A 21,310-nucleotide genomic window follows, 5' to 3' on the forward strand; every position below is an offset into this window, starting at 1 on the left:
TCTAACATGTGCAAACAATGTGCAGATGCATTCATGTACAGCAAATCACTATTATCCAGAACTGGTAAAAACATAGCAGCAGCCAATCTTTTTCTGGCCTTAAAGGAGAAGAAGGACTTGTTTCTGAAATAAAACCTTAACTTCAGCCTCACCCTTTAAGGAAGATTTTCAATCTGAGGTTTACATAAAATTTATTTTCCTGAACAGTAATAACATCAGGAGTGTTCACAGGCTTCTCCCTAGCATTTGAGAAATGCGTTACCTTAATTTTATCAGCATTTAAAACCAGCTTCAGTTGTGAAAGCTGAATCTGGATAACACTGAAGACAGCCAATTTGGCCACTGCCTTTGTGATGAATGAGCCAGTACAATATACCACACAGACTTTTAATATAAATCAAAGATAACAGGGGACCTTACACAGAACCCTGGGGTACACCATTACAAGTTTTGAGCCAGTTAGAAGTGAGGCAATCAAACTGAACACACTGAGACCTTTCTGAGAGGTAATTCACAAACCAGTCCGCTGTCTGATCTGATATACCAACCTCTGTATCAGGTGATCGTAAGATAATAAGGCCATCATAAGATGGTCAATAGTATCAAAAGCTTTGGACAAGTCAATGAATACAGTTGCACAGCTCTGCTTCTTGTCTTGGTGTTGACATCATGACTTTTGGACAAATGTATCCATATGTCACACAGTATTTGGCAACTTTGATACACTGCTGTCTGTAATGTGAGTGATAATCTGCTGTGCAATGGCTACATTTAATGTAGACAGCTAATGCATGCATTTCAGAATGATTTTGCAATGAGTGCAATAGAATGAACTGCAATACTGTCTGTACTGTCAAATGAAATTCATGCCACTGAGCTGCTGTACTGGTGACACTCCCCTACACATGCACTGTAACTCTGCAAGAGAGTGTGGAGGTGTGGCACGTACAGCCCTGAATATAGAGTGTCTCTTGTAGGAGGGGCATGTGTGGATCTGGTCTAGACGCCCTTCAAAAAGCCTTCCCTCTGACCTGTTCGGTCCCACTCAGCCAGGCCAGTTGAGCACAGCGGAGCACAGCAAGCCCCTCTGGACATCATGGGACTCACACAGGACCCCAACTTCCACAAGCTGCAGGACTGGTACACAGCCCATGCCCTGAACCTCAACTTGAGGCATATGTTTGAGACTGACAAGGAGAGGTTCAACAAGCTCAGGTATGCATCCTGTTGAACATCCTACATCCTACGTTCCTGTGATCAGAATGTAGAGATTTTGTATTTAAGTAATAAAGCTGTTTTATTAGTGTGACTATGACATTCTATAATGTGTTGGCAGTCAAGTTCACATGATAGTGCTCTGATGCATTCCTGCAACACAACTGTGCAGCTTCATTACATAATACTGAAAGCTGGCTGTCAAAGCACCACTCGACTACAGAGCCACGCTGTTTGGTTTTGAGTGTTGTATTTGTTTTCAGTCACAGTTTTTGCTGTTCCAGTCACTGTTGTGTTTCTGTGTTTGGACAGCCTAAACTTGAAAACTGAGGATGGAGACATTCTTCTGGATTACTCCAAGAATCTCATCACTGATGAAGTCATGAAGATGTTGGTTGATCTGGTAAATTAGTTTCCGTCTTAGTTATCTGACTCTTTTTTAATGCTAAAACTATGCTCAGTAGCTTCCTAATGATACAACTGGATCAGGGCCTGATACTGTATAGGCGGCTGTAAGGTGCAAATCCAATCAGTGGTTGCAGCAAGCTACAAGTCGGGGATCATTTAGCTGATACAGGCTTCCTGAGACAAAAGTCTTTTTATGCACACATGTCATATGAATTAATTGGAATGATTGGTCATCAATTTGAATCATAGCCACATTGTGCCATCCCATACATTTTGGATATTAGTCTGCTTCTATAATAAACAGAGGTGGTTTGCAGGATGGCTTCTGAGGCCCCAGCTACAGATATTTTTTTCAAAACCCCCCAGATCTTTTAAGTTTTTAAAAATAATTTCAACTTTGTGTCATTCAGATAATAATATATGTACATGGTGTTTATCCAACACCTTCTCATCCCAAGTCCTCATATATCGCTACTTCGTCAGTGGCCTTTGACATCTATATATAAAGCAGTAAGTATTCTTCTGCGTCTGCTGTTGACATTCCAGGACACTGCTACCGTGGCCGGGATGTCACCAAAAGTACACAGCTAGGTTCAGGCAACAAAAGCATGCTGTTAGGTTTAGAAATAAAAACATCATGGTTTGGCTTGACATTCATACCGGAAGCTAACACCCAAAAGTAAGGAGTGGACCCATCCACTACCCCTCCAACCCGTCCTATAGGGACTTTTCAGCTCCTTATATTACGTTGGTTTTACATCGGTATGGCTCCCCCCAGTAATGAACCAACATTTACTGTCTTTTTCAGGCCAAGTCCAGAGGCATTGAAGCTGTCAGAGAGAAGATGTTCACTGGAGAGAAGATAAACTTCACTGAGGTGCACATTGTTGATCACATGTCAGCTGTAACTTGGCTTATGGCAGAGTTACCTCTTGACATTTATCCTGGTGGGGTGAAACAGTCACTGATGTAGCATTTACACTGTGTGATACAACAACTCCTGCACATAAGTTTTGGGCTTATTTGAAAATGAACATTGAATACAGTGATTGCAACAGCTCAATAGTCTCTAACTCCTTTATTACTAACAGTATAAGCAGCCACAATACTGAGCGTTTTGTTTCCTGGTGCTGTGCATATAAAGGGCCGCGCTGTGCTCCATGTGGCTCTGAGGAATCGTTCCAACACTCCCATCATGGTTGATGGCAAGGATGTGATGCCAGATGTCAACAAGGTTCTGGAGAAGATGAAGGGCTTCTGTCATGTGAGTGAAATGTACCAATAAGGAGATGCAAAATCACAAAGCTTTTTTGCAACAGACTTAACACATTTCACAGTGTGAGTTCAGCAATCCTGCTCATGACTGTTTGATGTAGAGAAATCTGGTTAATGCTTAGGATGACTGTGTTTGTCCGTTGCAGAAAGTTCGCAGCGGTGAATGGAAGGGCTACTCAGGAAAGGCCATCACAGATGTTGTCAATGTCGGCATTGGAGGATCCGACCTTGTGAGTACAATTTCTGGAGAGATTTGCATGTGTTTTGTTGCAAAATGTCAACCAGACATCCCATGATTGACAGCTTTTACTGCTCCATACTTTAAAGGTCACACACATACACTCCTGTAACCTGCCCCGTACAGCCACAGTCGTATCTGAGTTTGAACTTGAATCAATTTGACTTGCAGGGCCCCCTGATGGTGACTGAGGCTCTGAAACCTTACTCCAAGGGTGGACCACGTGTGTGGTTTGTGTCCAATATTGATGGAACACACATCGCCAAAACCCTGGCACATCTGAATGCTGAGACAACCCTCTTCATCATTGCATCCAAGGTAGCTGGTTTACACGGAGCAGACTCATATCAGAAGGGAAAAAAAGCCTTCTAATTCATATTCATGTTTACATGATAGTTTCTGCAAAATATTTCATCGACCAGTTGTGGTTTAAAGGTCCATTGTGGGATTTAGTGGCATCTAGAGGTGAGGTTGCAAAACTGAAACTTTTCTCATGTACCGAGAGTATGGAGAACTACAGTGGTCATCACAAAACGTGAATGACCGTCTAGAGCCAGTGTTTGCTCTGTCTGTTCTGGGCTACTAAAGAACAACATGGCCAACTCCATGGGAGAGGCCTCCCTCCGTATGTAGATATAAACAGCTAATTCTAAGGTACCAAAAACACAATGATTCTTATATTCAGGTGATTATGAAATAATGAAAACATTGTTATGAATATTACATACCATTGCTGCCAATAGATGGCCCTAAATCCTTCACACTGGACCTTTAAGTTTCCACTCTGGCAGATAAGTCTGGTTGTACTGCACACCATGAGTTGCTCATTTTAGAAACAGCAACAGCTAAAAGTTACAATTATTCCAAAAATACTCCACATCCATTCTGAGAAGTTGATTTTATTGTATATTTAGTAATAATTAAATATGTTAAAGTACAGAAAATGATATTCTTAATTTTTCTTGTGTCTGTTGATGTGTTATTTTTTCCTGAGACCCTCTAGTTTATCTTTTGCTGGCAGATCTATACCATATGTTTAGATGCATTATATATGAATACTTATCTATGTATTTTGTTTATCTAATTCTCCATTTATAGACATTCACCACTCAAGAGACCATAACCAACGCTGAGTCAGCCAAAGAATGGTTCCTTGAACATGCCAAAGATGTGAGTATGCAGACAGACCTCAGATGGACAGCAGCATTTTGTTAGCTGGCTGACTGATATCCTACAATCATATCCACTTTATGTTTCAACAGAAAGCTGCTGTTGCCAAGCACTTTGTGGCCCTTTCCACAAATGGAGTAAGTCACAATAACACCATTTTACAGGTTACACCTTCTCTCTGTGTCTAGATATCTGATCCTAACTGTTCTTCCTTTTCTCCCCCTCAGCCCAAAGTGAAGGACTTCGGCATCGACACAGAGAACATGTTTGAGTTCTGGGATGTGAGTGCTCTTTTTAAGCCATAAAGCAGGCAGTGTACAGCAGGTCCTGTCTTCATCCACAGACTGCGAAGGGGGCCGTAGGCAGCAGCTATAAATAAGCTGGGCTTTTGACCTGTGAAGTAGGTGGGATAGGCGCACTGGCCAGCAGCTGCTGGGTAATCAGAAGCTTCTCTCTTCAAACTCAGTTATTATTGGTAGCGACCTTCTCTCTGCAGAGGTTACTGTAAAGGCTGGGTTGCATCAAAGGTCAGGTAGCTACATTTAGTTACATTGTTGGTATTTAAAGGGTAACAGCTTTAATATGGCCTTTATGTCATAGAAGATGTCTGCCAGGGTTTTACACTCATTACATGTACAGAGTATACAGTATATCTGTCCCTAAGGGAGAGAAAAAACTTTACAGGTGGGACAGGACTTTATATAAAAGATCACAGGCTAAATGATAAAAGGCTGAGTGAACTGTGCTGCTCATATCAATGCTTATTAAAGACATACATTTTTTCATCAGTGCACAGGTTGCACAATATTGCACAGGTTACTCATGAGTAATTACATCAATGACTGCCTTGCAGTTACCAGCAACGTCTGTTTTGTGCAAAGCATTAATTTATCATTAAAAATACACATTTTGCAAAGGACTTTTGTATAAGGCATGGATATATCTAAGGTTGTTTTTTTTTCTTTCAGTGGGTTGGTGGTCGTTTCTCCTTGTGGTCTGCAATCGGAATGTCCATTGCCCTGCACATTGGTATGTGCAGTGAAAACATTTTTTCTTCAAATTTGTGTTGTTTACCTTCAAAATTTCCTGACTTTGGTGCCTCTCACCTCAGTGGCAGGCTGGCAGCAATAATGCACACATCATCCCTCTAATTTCAAAGATGCTATAGTGACATAATGAGCATCCACAGTCATGCTAGAAGCTCTGTGAGGTTTCTCTTGAGCCACATGCTAACATCTGAATTCTAACATGCTCACAAAAATGCTAATGTTTACCAGTCATAATGTCTGCTATGTTAACCATCTTAGTAATGTGTAAGCATGCTAACATTTGCTAATTAGCACTAAACACAAAGTACAGCTGAGGGTGATGGGAATGCCATTAGATTTGCAGGTATTTAGCCGTAAATCACATTACTGGACCAAATGGATGCTGGATAAAAAAGACAAGGGATCACCAAAGTCACTGCATTTCATCCCGAGAGAGATGTAAATGAGTGCACCAAATTTCATGGCAGTCCATCCAAGCCAATCAACACAAACCCATAAATGTCAGCCTCATGGTGATGTTAATGCAGAAGCACAAGGATCACCAAAGGCATTAGCGATGGTCGCCTCTGAACCAGAATGTCTGTACAAAGTTTCATGGCAATCTATTTAAAGGAGCTGTGTGCGACGTTCAGAACATTAATGTAGCAGTAAACCACTATTTTCTATGTTAACATATATTGGAGTATATAAGGTGCTCTGAGCAGGGAATAAGACACGCTCCCTCTGTGTGTGTTGTTATCTGAGCTTCTGTGTTTGTTGCTGTTATCCAGCCACACGTGTATGTTAGTGCATGTGAGTCCCTGTGAGTGTGTTTCCCCTTGATAGCTAAATGCTATCGCTGATATCGGGACAGTGTCATTGTGGAAGCGTAATGCCCATCCTCAGGTCAACTGTTTGATCAACAGTTTCTGCAGTAAACCTTTCTGTCACATCTCCTCTTCCCATCAGGCTTTGAAAACTATGAAAAGCTTCTTTCAGGAGCTCATTGGATGGTAGGTACTTCTCCAACACCTTTATTTCTCCACCTGTAGAGAAACTATTCATATGAGCCTTCCAGGAGAAAAGATACAGAACACAGGGATGTAAATTTGCATCCCTTCATTTCCTGCAGGACAACCACTTCCGCACCGCTCCTCTGGATAAGAACGCTCCTGTCCTGCTGGCCTTGCTGGGCATCTGGTACATCAATTTCTTCCACGCTGAGACCCACGCCATGCTGCCCTATGACCAGTACATGCACCGCTTCACTGCCTACTTCCAACAGGTCTGCCCCCACAATGCCGCAGGCCTCACAGGTTTCTGCTAGAATGTTAAAAAGAAGTTTGAGTATTATTTTGTATTGTTACATAAGTTATTTAAAAGATGACTTTGATAGTGGGCATAATACATTGCCACTGGACTCATAGAGCAACACTTTGTCTGTGTTAATAATTCACTGAAAGAGAACAATTTTGACCAGTCTTTGTTATCTAGGGTGACATGGAGTCCAATGGAAAGTACATCACTAACCAGGGAGCACGTGTAAACTACCACACTGGGCCAATAGTGTGGGGGGAGCCAGGAACCAATGGACAGCATGCCTTCTACCAGCTCATCCATCAAGGTAACAACACCAGAGATCATCACTTAGTCACAGCAACATGTGAGTGATTCAGCCAGTCAGAGCAGACTTCACCAACCAAGTATCCTGCCCATCTGTCTTTTTACTGCTAACATTGCTAGTTGGTTAGCCTCATGCCATGTGTCCATGGGTTATTTGTCACTAATGCAGTCCAACTGTGTCCAACTCAGGAACACGCATGGTGCCTTGTGACTTCCTGATCCCAGCTCAGTCACAGCATCCCATCAGAGACAATCTGCACCACAAGGTATTACTTGTGTTAGAGGAATTGTTGTCTATAGCAGCGCGTTGAATGGATAGAGACCTGTAATGCAGTCAAGAGTATGTATGCTGATATGATGAAGTTCCTCATCTTAGATTATACCCATTGAAATTATGATTTTTGTTTCCTTGTTGTGGGGAAGTTTGTGTAATCAAGTATAGGTTGAACTATAGGTGCTGCAAATGTTTTATTTTACAGTTTTATGACAGATAAATTATTCATAATATGAATTCAAGATATAGTTTTTCACATTCCCTAAATGATGTCACAGACGGCAAAGTATCTTCTTGTGACCGCTTCAGAATTTTGAACCCAATATCGTGATCTAAGCCACAACTGCAGTGGTGTGCAATCTGTGTGTATTAATTACCTGGAAAACCTAATGAATACATACTTTTGAGAGATCATCCTTAAAGGTCAGACCTCCCCGGGGCTGTAACCAAATACCAGTGTAACTGAATATATACTCTTAGACAGATACAAGAAGAACTCAATAATGAGGAAATTCATTGTATAATACTCTAGAAAGGTCATAAAAATGTTTTTGCAACCAAAACTATGTATCATAGTAGCCGGTCCATGGCAGGTCTGAAAGTCAATATGTCAGAATATTGACAGAATACAACTCACTGTATAACACACATTGTACTACACTGTACCTGAGGTTGTGTGTGTTTGATGTGGGTTTAGATCCTAGTGGCTAACTTCCTGGCACAGACAGAAGCACTGATGAGGGGTAAGACCACAGAGGAGGCCAAGAAGGAGCTGGAGGCCAGCGGCCTGAGTGGGGAAGCTCTGGAGAAAATCCTGCCACACAAAGTAAGAGAAATCACATCAAGAGAAAATGACTTAATATAGAACATTTGCTCAACAGCTCTCGTAATATGACAATAAAACATGAAACCTAGATTTGAGTAGAGGGGCAGTCATATCATGTTACTTACACAAAAGAAATCATTCTAGTGCCCCCCAGTGACCATAAATAAACATAGCTATAAAAAAGTGGTCTGTATAATTAAATGTTTCTCATTTTTTACGCAGGTATTCCAAGGAAACAGGCCAACCAGCTCAATCATCTTCAAAAAACTGAGCCCATACACACTTGGAGCACTTATAGGTGAGAGCAAAACATTGTCTCCTGACTTACAGCCACTGATAATACTAAAATGAAGCCTGTCAATGAAATGGTGCAGTACTGTTGTTGCTACTGGTTGTACAGGTAGTTTTGTTTGTTTATTTTGTTTATTTGAAATTATTTCATCGCAAGGCTAGCCTCCTAGGAATCCACATGAAAGTCAGAATTACTAAACAGCACATGCCTACACATGATATGTTTAAACGACTGTAGATATCTGTACACCCACTTAGTTATACATAGCTACATACACATTTCATAGACACACAAATACATGTAATCTAAAGTAATGCACACATACTGACAGTGCAATATTACAAAGTATTTGAATAGAAAACATGTTATTATTATATTATATTATATTATATTATATTATATTATATTATATTATATTATGGACAGCTCCTTGTGTTACCTCTGAAATTACATCTTTTACATGTGTTAGATCTCTCTCTTCTTCTTGTTTTACAGCCATGTATGAGCACAAGATCTTTATCCAGGGTGTCATGTGGGAGATCAACAGTTTTGACCAGTGGGGGTGAGACAGTTTTTATTATTCACACATATTATACACATACAGTTGATAAACTACTGATTGTATTGGGCAGCTCTTATTTTGTAACCTGTTAACAAGCAGCGGCCTGTCATCATTGCAAACTCATGCCGTTCAGCAAACATCTGTTACACCTTACAGAGCTCTTAAAAATTCTGGTATGGTTTCCAAAGTTTCTAAAAATATTAAACATGTCAGGCTAGTTTTGGGGGGAAATGTGTGTTAAATGATCCACTGGCCACCAAAATATGTCCTGACTCTGATAGAGTGAAAAAATTCTGTGTTTGAATATTTCACCCAGTGTATAAGCATCATAGAGCTTCAATGAAGAGTTGGAACAAACACAGACAGAATATATGTGATATTGTCAGAAAATGCGCAATCGGATGATTTTAAAGGGACACTTTAGCCCCAACTAGAAAAATACATAGAGTATATCATGTATGTTTGTTGTTGTTTTTTTGTGAGTGTTAAAAATATCAGCAGTAGAGATGTCTACCTTCTCTCAAATAAAATGGCACTGGATGGATGGCACTTGGCTTGTGGTGCTCACAGCGCCAACCCCTAACCCTAACCATAACTCCCCCCCAAAAAATAAGTTGCTAACATTTCAGCTTGGCTGAGAAGGATGCCATTTAGATCTTACATTTACATCTTGCACTGTCACCAGCACGAGCCTCTCGCCATAAGTACATGGAGCTCCCTCCTGCTCTGTGATATGGTTGGCAGGTGTAGCATCTGCATTCATTATATTCAAGAGAAGGCAGACATCTTTATAGCCAATATTGCCAACACGCACACCGAAACAACCCAGACAATAAACAGCACTCCAGGTAATAGGAGAAATGTATTTTTGCTTTTTGGGTGAACTATTCCTTTAAAGAAGTGAAAATGGGAAACTGGATGTAAAGGAGCTGATGACTGTGTATCAGGCAGTTGCTGAAAATCAACATAACATATTAAGCATGTGTAAGGATTGCTGAAAAATCAATGGCTTGTTTTGGTTCAAATCTGCTGCTCAGCTTGGACGTCATCTCTAAAAAGCCTTCATATGTTCTTCTTCACATCACTAAACACATCATCTCTCCTCTGTTTGTGTCCACTCTCCCTCCCCTCCACATTATTAGAGTTGAACTGGGCAAACAGCTTGCCAAGAAGATCGAGGCTGAGCTCAAGGACACCACAGAGGTCCACTCCCACGACTCCTCCACCAACGGACTCATCAACTTCCTTAAGAAGAACTTTGCCTGAGTCAGATCCCTCCCTGGCAACTTTCACTTTACTCCACATCATTATGCGTGAGTTTAATGAGCTGCATGGACAGGAGACTCGCAGAGGCAGCTGGTCACTCCCACGCAGTCGGACTGAAGCACCCTGTATGTTTTTTCTGTCATTATGAATATCGTGACTGTCTACAGTGCTGTCTTTTCTATGTTCATTCGTTCATCACTGTGAAGGGGAAAAGCTTTTTGTATTAGAGTTGTGGAAGGCACTGTGAGAAGTGCTCTCACTGACTGTCTCTCCAAGAAATGTAATTTCTGGAATAAACATCTTTGCACAATGTCAGTTTCAGTGTCAGTCACACCTGGTCTAATGTAAAAAATAAACACACACTAACTCAACAGCTGTTCATCCTGTTCCTGTGTACAAAGCACTGTTATAATGTGCATCAAAGCGCTGTGAGAAACGTCATGCACGTCACTAGATGGCATCAGAGTGCCAGATTATATTACTGGGAGCATATCAGACACCCAGCAATCTACCATTTATTCAGTGGAACAAAGGGTCAAAGGTCAGTCCATCTGCACTGTTCCTCCCCACAAATCCCCTGACGACACAGCATCCATTTAGAGAGAAAAACAAACAGCTGGACTAAACAGCATCTGGACTGAAAGCCACTCCTCACTGGCACCTCACTTAAACATCATTAAACTTGATTTGCTTAACGTTTCAGTCAAAAGCCTGCACACAATTTGCAGGTGAATTTCTCCTATAAACATCAAACCACATATAATGTATTTATAACAGAGAGCAGCTCTCACAGCACATCATGTGATCGTGCTATTAACCACAATGCACTAAAAAAAGATAAAGTATATTTCACTGTTTTCTTCTCCTCATACTCACTGCTGGGTACAATTACTGAGTGTGTATGAGGACAAACAGAAAATAAAAAAAAAAAAAATCCTAGACCCCCAGACACTAGTGGGTTTTCAATGCTGTTGCCAGGCAACAATACTTTACTTCAAATCTAACTTGTCCTTTTTATCTCCAGCTCTGAAACAGGATACAGAAGAAAGTGAGTTTACTGGGGATAGAAGACCCTCCTTACTGTCATTTTAAGATGTTGCAAATTGTTAATAGAACACTTTTCAGTTTCTAATGTCCAAAAAACGAGCATTTTTAATCAGTCTTTGAGTATTGCAGAGAACTTGTCACATTTTTGCAACTCATTTATAGAGGACTGTCAGCTCTTTCATGGTGGATACACACTTACAGCTCCTCATACGAACTGCAACCCACTGCTGAGTTATTATAATCTATTGAAGCCAGGTGCAATAGGTTAAAATAAACAAGCAGCAAGTCAACATGAGGAAATAAGTGATTAGGCTCAGGCTTAGTTCATCAGAGAGCGGAATCAAACAGCAGCATGAAAGCATGAAAAAGGTTCTGTGTGCGTTCCTGAGATGTTTGTTGAACAATGGCGCTTCATACCCTCACATTCCACTTCATGCTTTATTGGTTGGCCCTGTCAGTCATTTTTTTTTTTCTCTCCGGCCCATTAAAGATCTGCCCCCCTGGCTTGAGCAGGGTCCCAACCTGCCCCAGTGCGGTGGTTGCCATGGGGACGTCACCCCCTGCCACTTTTGACTGTGCAGTCCCAAGTTCATGGTGGTGTCAGACGAATGATGGGAGCAGAGTTTGGGATTCCTCTGAACTGACTAACGATACAGCTCATTGAAACATCTTCCGAGAAGTATGTTCACCCCGCATTGATATCATTTGTATTCATCATGGACCACAGTGCTGGAAGCAGTCGGAGGGTCAGCATCCTTGCATGTAAACAAGCTTGGAAACTTAGCCTCAGGGGAGAAGAGCGGCTTGCAGATCCGCAGTCAGTTTTAATTCTCACTTGAACTTCACTGGAATGCTTTTCATGTGCATGACCATCCTCCCTCCCAGGAGCCTTCAGGGAACATATTCAAACATATTAACCCCCCGCACATCCACCCAACACAGAACACACTCACACATTACATTTTCCAATATCGACCCAGTAAATGCTCCCAATCCTGTTCCCAGTCTGCAGTTTGAGGCTGCCAGTGACAGTAGTGACACAGAAACCCTGCAGGCTGCAAAACGAAATAGCCATCAAGTCAAGCCCAGCTTCATTTTTCCCACGACTACTGGAGTTATATAAAGATTAACTTAAGTACGTGGGCAGAGCTCGTCATGCTGCAGCATAGGAAGCCAGCAGCAGTCCCATGAGGCTGCAGGGGGCTCCAGCTGACCCCTTGTTGTTCAGGCTCCATGTTCTCCCCCCTTAAATAAGTTTCCTCAGATCCCTATTAGCTGGATTCATCTTTAAATGCATTGTTGTTGGGGTCCACATGGAAAACACTACACGCCGAGCCCTATGCCTTTGAAAGCACAAGAACAATATCATCTCAGATTATAGTTTTCATGTTATCGCACATCTATGTGACCATAAGGTGAAGGAAAAAATGAAGCAGTGCAGCTCTCACCTCTCTGAGAAATTACTTTCAAAATATTCTCAAGTGAGAAAATCACTGTGTTATAATATTTTGGTATAAATATTGCATGGAAATATTTTCATTCCCCATATCTGAATAATTTCTTTTGGATGTATCTGACCTCACAGGGCAGTCAGAGATTTCTTTTTGTGGTTCATCTCTGCCAAACCATCAGACAACTGGGCTCATTTGCTCTCCTGGGATGGCTTATCTGGTTATGTTTGTAGGCTTATGAATAATGTGCACCCACTGTAAGATTGTTTTTGTCTTCACTGCCTGTCCTGAATCCTCAGACACATATACTGCCCAACATCTGGCTTTTATTCAGCATCATAATGTGAGGGGACTGCAAAAAAAAAGAAAAAAGAAATACTCCCACACTGATTTCAGCCTCTATAGGTCTGCTGGAGATACAGTATGTCATAATGTTCACAATGACAGTGATACTTGGTATCTCACATTTTTAGACCAAGGCTATTCCTGATGGTGATGACACATGTGGTGCAAAGCAGGCATGACTGTTCCTTCTTTTGTCGCCAGCAGTGGAGGTAGGATCAAGCCTTTTAACCTTCACAGTGGTTTAAGGTTGTTGATGCAAGTGACTCAGCTCAGCATTAATAAAAAAAAAAAATAATAAAAGTTTTTTTTTTCTCCACATGTATTGTATTAGAAATGTAGAAATGTATTCAGTCCTCTGACTCAGTGATGCAACCAGCACTGTTTCTTTTGACACAAAATGGACAAATGGTGTAGTCCTTACACATGTATGGTTTGCTATGGGTTAAAGACACGGTTTTAATTCAACAATTTAATATTAATATAGCAACCAAACCACACAATGCTGCATTTCAATCATGAAAGGAAATGCATCTTTTAAGATATTTGTTTGGGCCATTTAGCCTTTAATTGATAGGACAGTTAAGTGTGAAGGGGGGAGAGAGAGGGAGTGTGACATGCAGTAAAGGGCCACAGGCTGGAGTCGAACCCGGGCCGCTGCTGCAACAGCCTTGTATATGGGGCGCCTGCTCTATCCGCTAAGCCACCAACGCCCCGGGAAATGCATCTTTGTGTACTCAAGAAACTTAATATTGTACTTCCATAAAGTTGTGAGATTGATTGGTGAGGCCCTGTTCACAGTTATGGAGGTTGCATGTGGGGTACCACAGGGCTCCATTTTGGGATCATAGTTGTTTGTATTTTACTATATTAATCTATGCCATCAACAGTAACATCTAAAATGATGCTTTACACAGATGACTCTACCTTATTAGTGTCTGGTAATGACACTAAATGACACAGATGATCACATTTCTCTTCCCACTCTATTGCCTAGGCACTTCTAATGGCAGTACCACATGTGAATAAAAACAAATGTTGCTGTTGAAAGGAATTGTAGGATGGCATTATCTCCGTTCCTTTGATGAAAGATGGTCTAGTGTACCCTAGAAAAGAAATACGAAAGGAAGCACTGAAGCACCTTTCATTAGCATTCAGAGAATTCGACCAGCTGTCATCATGGCTGCCACTTAGATATGTCTGGGTCATTTCACTCAATTAGGTACCTTACTTAGCAGAAAAGACTATTAGACTGCTCCCCAGAAACCTGAAATAAAAGCAGCTAAACAAAATGCAATCATCATCAATTTAATCATCTACACATGTGCCTTTACTACCATGACATGTCCAAATGCCTGCCGTGAGAAAGGCCCATCTCCAACTGCTGGAGGTTAAGTTGCATTGTGGGCAATATAGGCACCAGGTTGGGTCATGAAATGAAATATAAAACAACATCTTTGGTTCCGCTCTTCACTGATTTGCTGTTTTCAGATTTATTTTTTTTAATACTTTGAGCAGCAAAAATGTGTATCCATTACATTGAGATGACAGTTCATAGTTGAATTTCTCCTCACCATAGCACAGACAACCCCAATTTTCAAGAATGGCTTGATACCACAAGGATTAAGTGAAAAAATATGTTTAGGTGAGCTGCTTGATTTCAGTTGTAAAGAATATATCCTAAACACAGTTTGATTTATTTGAAATGAATTATTTGTGACTCACTACAAATCCAGTTTTTTCTGTCTATTTTCTGTGTTTGATTCTGTAAGTATTCGTTCATTGCTACTGTTACTGCAGTAGAATCATGTCATCTTATTTCAGGATTTTTCCCCGAGAGAGCTGACTGTACATTTGGAGCATCAAGTGTGAAAGCTTCCATCAACTCAATCACTGAATCATGTATCTTTCTGCGGAAGAGAGCAAACTTTCCATTAAAAATGACTGACTCACCAACAAACATCCAGCTGCTGTATAGTGAGGGAAAAATCAGACAAAAGGTAACAAACAGGAGGCCGAATTTTTTTTTTGGTAACAGGAAGGGGACAAAGTGTTAGTAACCAAAGATTCGGAGTGTATGAGGTAATCCTGTGGCGAGCATATTTTCACTCATTTCCTGGCAGTGGAGGGACCTGTGTGCTCCAGAGGGAAGGTGTTCTTTTGTGCGGTGTAACAGAGCTCACCTCACAGCGGATCCCCTGGGGCTTCGCTACCCCTGTACACACACACACACACACACACATACACTTCTCCCTGAGTCACAGGGTGGAACCCTCACACACATAAAGGGTGCTTTGTGCCCCAACTCATGGAGCTGACAACCAACACCAGAGAGCTCCTCACACTGAACACCACTGTTTAGCTAACAGGAGAGCTCAGTCAGAGGGCAGACTGCGCTTTAATGTACACCCACACAAAATGTAGCTACATCTCACACTATCTGTGTTTCAGTGGCTTATAAATACAGCTGTACCTACTGTAATTGAAATGTAAGACTCAAAGGGTGAAGGGGGTGTGCATGTTTTGTATTTTCTTTTTCAAGTTTTATCCCCAGTGCAGGTGCAGGAACTGTGAAGGTCCCCTGTCCTCATTTCTCCTTTTTCCTTTCTTTTTAAAAGATATGCAGTCATCCGTGAGCCTGTCTCTCAACCAAGTATTTTTCTATAACTGAAAAGAGAAGATGACTTGAATTCATTCTCACCCTCTTGGGGACTGAGCCAGGCAGAAGTAATTTAGCAAGCAAGCAGTAAAAATGGGACTTCTGCTGAAACCCACCCACTCACCTGCAGGATCTCCAGAGATGACAGCAACACTGTTTGTGCCATGTTCTTATATCATTACAACCAACCTCACACAGGGGCATCATTTATAACTTTTAAAGATGCTATTATCTTTTTTTATGTTAAAAAAAAAGCTTCACATGAGTAATAGTAAGTGCACCATCAGAGTGCCAGGCTGTGTCCCAGGGGGGAGAGTTTAACACATGACATTCTGCAGACAGGATGTTATTAGGCTATATTGTGGTGCAGGGATTACACTTTTATGTAAGCCAACCTGGAAATTAGCATCGTGCTGAATCCCTCCACAAACAGCCAATGGGATTTTTCCCATTGTATTTTGGATTACTGCAGAAAATAAGCTCTGTGGCAAACAAAAGTTAATGATACTTTCATTTTTTGTTCACCAAGATAATGTTCACAAACACCGCTTTTATGATTTTTAAGCATAAATGCAATCACCAGAACCAGAAAGTTAATGTTAGGCAGGCTATAATCAACTACATCAAGGTCAGGTGATTTCGACATCACCACAACTAAAGGTGGACGAGTGACTAGATGGCTTTCAATACCCCGGGCATCCTCTGAAGCCCCATATAGCCACTTGATAGCAACCACCTTTTTAAGACATGTAAAAGTTTCAAAATTCACCTGTAGTGTATTAATTTACATATTTTATGTCACAGAACAAAACGTGAAAATCTCTTAAGCTTGTGTTAACCACTGACTTTATTCAAGGTATCTAACCAGGGGGAGCTGAGCTCTTTTCATAAGGCATGACATTTTTGGGGGAGGTCTAACATACTGACAATTTGCTATTTTTACCATGTAATTATATTTTTTGTATCTTAATCATCAACAATCATGTATTATATCAGGCTCTTATTGATGAATGGTTCCTGCATGTGATAAATCACTTTAATAAAGATACAGTCATGCAGGTATGCTATGTACTGGTGTGGAGGTTTATATGGTCTGTCCTCTCTTTAAGGCAGGAAAAAAAAGTGAGCTCCCCAGAAAGCCATGGTATAGTCCGCACACTGCATGTAACTAAAAACCCATTAAAAAACCCACTGACTCTGAGACAAGGGAACCTAAAGTGCAAAAATGCTAACTCATGTCCTGGTTTTAGGATATTACCTATGGCACGCTATGCATCAGTAATTCTCTGACTGTGGAGAACATAACCACACACATATTTAATGCAGATAATGATGCACTGTGGGAGTTAGTGGAGACTAAAAATAGAGCTAACAAGAGAGTGATTTTGGACATACATTCGTCAGGTGGACAGAAACTCAACTCCTAATGAATGGTATTCTCCGTATCTGCTGGATGTGTAACTAAGCCACTAGCTAAGACTTTAGCCATAGCAGCTGTTTAAGGTGATGATATGTCCTGGAGATGGGGACGGTGTGTTGCCACAAGACAGTGTGGGCGTTAAAGCATTAAGCCTTAAAACTGTATTAATGGAGCAAAAATTTCTTTATTCAAAGGTCTGAATTCAGCAAATGAGACCATAATGGTCTCACTTGCTGAATTCAGCAAGTGAGACCATTATGGTTCATGGAAAAACAAATTGACTTATTATTTCTCGATACAAGCTGATCTTTTTGGAAGAGAGGTCAGTTGGAGCCGGGGGTTTTTTGGAGGCAGCATCTAGTGGCCAGCAGTGGTATTGCATCTTAAGGTAACTGCATTGGCTTCAGCCTTAGGTTGTGGTAGTTGCCGCCTGATTTAGACCTTGTTGCACTTCATCCAAATGGCCAAAAAAATCAATGAATGCAGATCCAAGGTTCAACTACACTATTTAACTACAGTCTACATGCAAAGCCAAAAGTCTAAGAGAACTTTGGTGCATCCAAAGCAGCCATAAAATCCTACAGACAAGGCTATTGGTGGTTTAAATCCAACATCAGCGTGGAAATGTTGGAATGCAGGGGTTAAAAACAGTAACTGTTTTTTTCATTGCTCCTCAAGCCTCTTTATTGTTGACCTACTGTGCTGGGGTACAACCCTCCTGAGGGTTTATAGCCACTGCAGTGCATTACCATGTCCAGAAACCAAGACATGCTTTAATTAAACATTTAACAGGTGGGTACTTTTTCCACCTCTTATGGTTTCTTCTGTTGAAATTTTTCTTTTCTTCTTGTTATTTATTCATTTCAAGTCAGAGGTCCAAAATGCTTTATGAAGCATTTCTATCATCTCTGTGTTTTACTGCCTGTCACAGTGTGATCTGAATTAACTTGCCTGGTTACATAACGACCAAAGGTGTCTAATGGAGATGCAATCACAATTATTTACAGTACTGCTAATGGATAAAGCAAAACATATGCACAGTAAAGGAAAAAGTTGATGGAGCTTTTCCCCTCTATCAACCTTAATCCTAATGTGAGGACATCTTGTAGGAATGTGATGTAGTTTGAAGGTTCAGAGGACGATTCACACTTTCATATTTGACATTTCTGTAATCAACCTACTTTATGCTCCAATTAGCCCAAATGTTGTACAATACAACACCACAGGGGTGCAGTCTCCTCATTCATCTCAACAGCACAGCTTTATTCAAGTAAAGAGCAGTTTTAATGATGCAATCTTAATACTGAACTGAGTTATAGTTGCACAAATCTGAAGGCTTTTCCAAAAAATATTCTCTTTCTGACCATTTATGCACTTCAAAATCAGGGGCTTTGTCAGCATAAATTGTTTATAATGTAACTTGAAAGTTAGTTTTTCTTATCTCTCTTCTCATACTGTTTAAATTCATGTTCATCTATTTTTCCCTTAGTTTATAAACCATTCTGGGTGAAGGATTATTTGTGGGCGTGCTTTTCCAGGCTTCAAATTATCTGACCATCAGAGTGCTGAGTGGCATCCCAGGAGGGAGAGCCCACCACATGACAGGCTGGAAGGTTGCGTGCAGGGATGTAATTACACAGCAGTATTTTACTAACTGCAGACAACAATGTCCCCAGCACATATTCAGTGTAGCTAATGACACTTTGTGGGAATTTGTGTTGTTCCTTTTTGGGGTGTGAAGTTGTAACTGTAGTTTTATTCATAGTTTCATAATGTGGATGTTGTGAAGCCTTTTTAGACTGTCAGTTGTCATTTACTGCTATTTAAAAAAAATCTTGACTAGAGTAAAATACAATGCGTAAAACAGCAGCATTAGAGGCAAGCAATATTAAAAGAACACAGTGAAAACAGCCTAAGTGATCCAACCATAATCAAGTAATCCCTGGATGATCATATTAGAGACACTTGTCAGCTCAAGACATTAAGACAGAGACACAGAAGGGTGCTATTAGGGTGAGGAGAGGAGAGGGAATATGACTTTAACAGAGAGTTAACAGTCCAGTAGAAACACTGGGCAACAACATCTGAGTCTCATCTCCATCCCAAACACTTAGAAACCATCCCGGGCCATGGGAAAACCACTTACTGTAAATGGTCAACTCCAAACCATTTTTGACTTGTCTTCACATGTTCCTGTCCGTTCCTAAACTCTGACATTATTTTGCAATTGCTTTGGCTCAATTTCATTCTGTAAAAGAAGTTTCAGTTCTTATTACTACCAGAGTCCAGATCACTGAATCAATACCATCAAATTTAAATGAAGAGCTGTAGTGGGAAAAACAATGGAAAAACAAATGCAACAATCTTTTTTTTTAATTACTGTTAAAACACTGCAATGAATTATCTGTTACAGTGGTATAAATTGTGGTTTAATGAATGCTTTTCAACATTACAATAGACTGTCAATGGGTATGCTTCTCAGTATTTGTGCTCTCAGACAACAATGGTCCATACTCAGCATGACTATGATACCAGGGCCAGCGTGTATTCATGTGGCTGAAGTGGCTCTTCTGAATAATGTAGCCAGAAGTTCCTTTTTTAAAATGGTGCCATGTTGTGAAACATCCTTCTTTAAATATGAGAGGGGCTTATAAAAGTCAGGTCTGAGCTTCGCCATGGAACAAGGTATCATATTTACAATGAAATTTGCAATGACATTTCAGCTGTCCTTGTTTTGTGATGTAGGGGATATTTTTTCTTTTCTTAAACTGTGGGGATGAGATTTCAGATTTCAGAAATATGTTTGTTTAGTTTTCTTTGCGTGTGTGTCTCTGAACTTGTACATGCTACATAGAGAGGACCAAAATATGTATTTTAGCAACAGAGAGAGGACGTTTTTGCAGAGGGAGGACATTTTGGCTGGTCCTCAGATTTTCAAAGTCCTTTTGAGGGTTAAGACCTGGTTTTAGGGTTCAGGTTGGAATTAGGTTTAGGTTAGGGTTAGGCATGTAGTTGCGATAGTTAAGGTTAGTAGCCTGGAAATCCAGACCCAAATCTAGAAAGATTTAGGGTCTGGCCATGAGTAATGAAAATGGCCCAACTTGAGGGGCGGCACCAAGCATGCATTTGTAAATATCACTGCACACAATTGGATAACACTACGACCAATCAGAACAATACACGGGGTGACGTATACGCTTAGCTACCAGCAGAGCTAACTGGTAGATTTGACTTTTGCCGTATCCGGTCGGCACAACAGTTAAAACGTCCTTCTTGCAAAGGAAAGATTCGAGCGCTGTCTTCAGTTCCTCTTTTAGAGAAAAAGCCAAGTCTAACCTGTTCATTGTAGCGGCCAAAGCCGTTTCAAACAACTGGTGTTCATCCGTAGCCATCTCTCTCCGGACTTCGTCGTCGCAGTGCTGTCGTCATCTGTTTAGCTTGCCTCTGGCCCGCCTATATCAGATACACCGATGTGATTGGTGCAGCTCGGCTACAAGGGCATGGGTAATGAGCAACATTACTGATTGCCAGAGTGACTCACTGAGCAAATTCAAATTGTGCTCTCGCGAGAACTCTGGATTTCCAGGGTATAAGGTTAGGGTAAGGGGCTAGAGAATGCATTAGGTCAATATAGGTCCTCACAAAGACAGAATTACAAGAAAGTGTGTGTGTTTTCTTTTGACTCCTAACATCTCAGGACCATGTTAAAAGTAAGTGTTTTCTTTTTCCTTAAGATTTTTGTTTCTGTGTCTGATAATCCATGAATAAAATCAATCGATTAGTCAAAACCATAGCTTACTGTGTTTTAGATTACTGTAAATTACATACAGATACAGAAAAGCAAAAATAGACTGATGCAAATGAATGAAGGCACTGAAGTACAATCGCAATCTTGGTCATACTGTAGCGTAAAGACTTAAATAATAGATAATTAATTGCATTTTTTTCTCATTTCTATTTGTAAAGTTGTGAGGAAATGACCACTGCTTACTCTATTTTGATGAGAATCAGTCTAGTTACAGTTTGCAGCTTCATGTTTAGCATCCAGAGCTGAAAATGGAACAAGCATTTTGCTAAGTCAGACTCTGTTGTGAAAATTGAGACAAATCAAATGTAAACTACTGTAACAGAGCCTGTCACTCACAGCAGCCTTAGAGAACACACACGTCCAAAACTGTTCATGTTGTCATAACTGTGACATGTCAATGCTGCTT

At 40.7% G+C, this 21,310-nt stretch overlaps 1 protein-coding gene across 1 annotated transcript; it reads left to right on the forward strand.

The window, feature by feature from the left end:
* The first annotated feature begins 1,033 nt into the window (after positions 1 to 1,033).
* gpib (glucose-6-phosphate isomerase b) lies at positions 1,034 to 10,548 on the forward strand. The gene is made up of 18 exons (XM_049593790.1): positions 1,034 to 1,215; positions 1,528 to 1,618; positions 2,432 to 2,500; positions 2,768 to 2,887; positions 3,045 to 3,128; positions 3,308 to 3,454; positions 4,235 to 4,306; positions 4,399 to 4,443; positions 4,534 to 4,587; positions 5,275 to 5,335; positions 6,304 to 6,347; positions 6,467 to 6,619; positions 6,829 to 6,958; positions 7,147 to 7,223; positions 7,929 to 8,057; positions 8,280 to 8,355; positions 8,845 to 8,911; positions 10,054 to 10,548. The coding sequence occupies exons 1-18, from the start codon at positions 1,097 to 1,099 to the stop codon at positions 10,175 to 10,177; spliced, it is 1,662 nt and encodes a 553-aa protein (XP_049449747.1). The 5' UTR covers positions 1,034 to 1,096; the 3' UTR covers positions 10,178 to 10,548.
* The last annotated feature ends 10,762 nt before the right edge of the window (positions 10,549 to 21,310 follow it).

This window comes from Epinephelus fuscoguttatus, linkage group LG2 (assembly GCF_011397635.1).
Source record: "Epinephelus fuscoguttatus linkage group LG2, E.fuscoguttatus.final_Chr_v1".
NCBI lineage: Eukaryota > Metazoa > Chordata > Actinopteri > Perciformes > Serranidae > Epinephelus > Epinephelus fuscoguttatus.

Coding starts and splice junctions, on each gene's coding strand:
- gpib (XM_049593790.1), top strand. CDS start 1,097: ATGGGACTCACACAGGACCCCAACTTCCACAAGCTGCAGGACTGGTAC. Junction 2,501..2,767: donor AGAAGATAAACTTCACTGAG/GTGCACATTGTT, acceptor GTGCATATAAAG/GGCCGCGCTGTGCTCCATGT. Junction 3,129..3,307: donor GCATTGGAGGATCCGACCTT/GTGAGTACAATT, acceptor TTTGACTTGCAG/GGCCCCCTGATGGTGACTGA.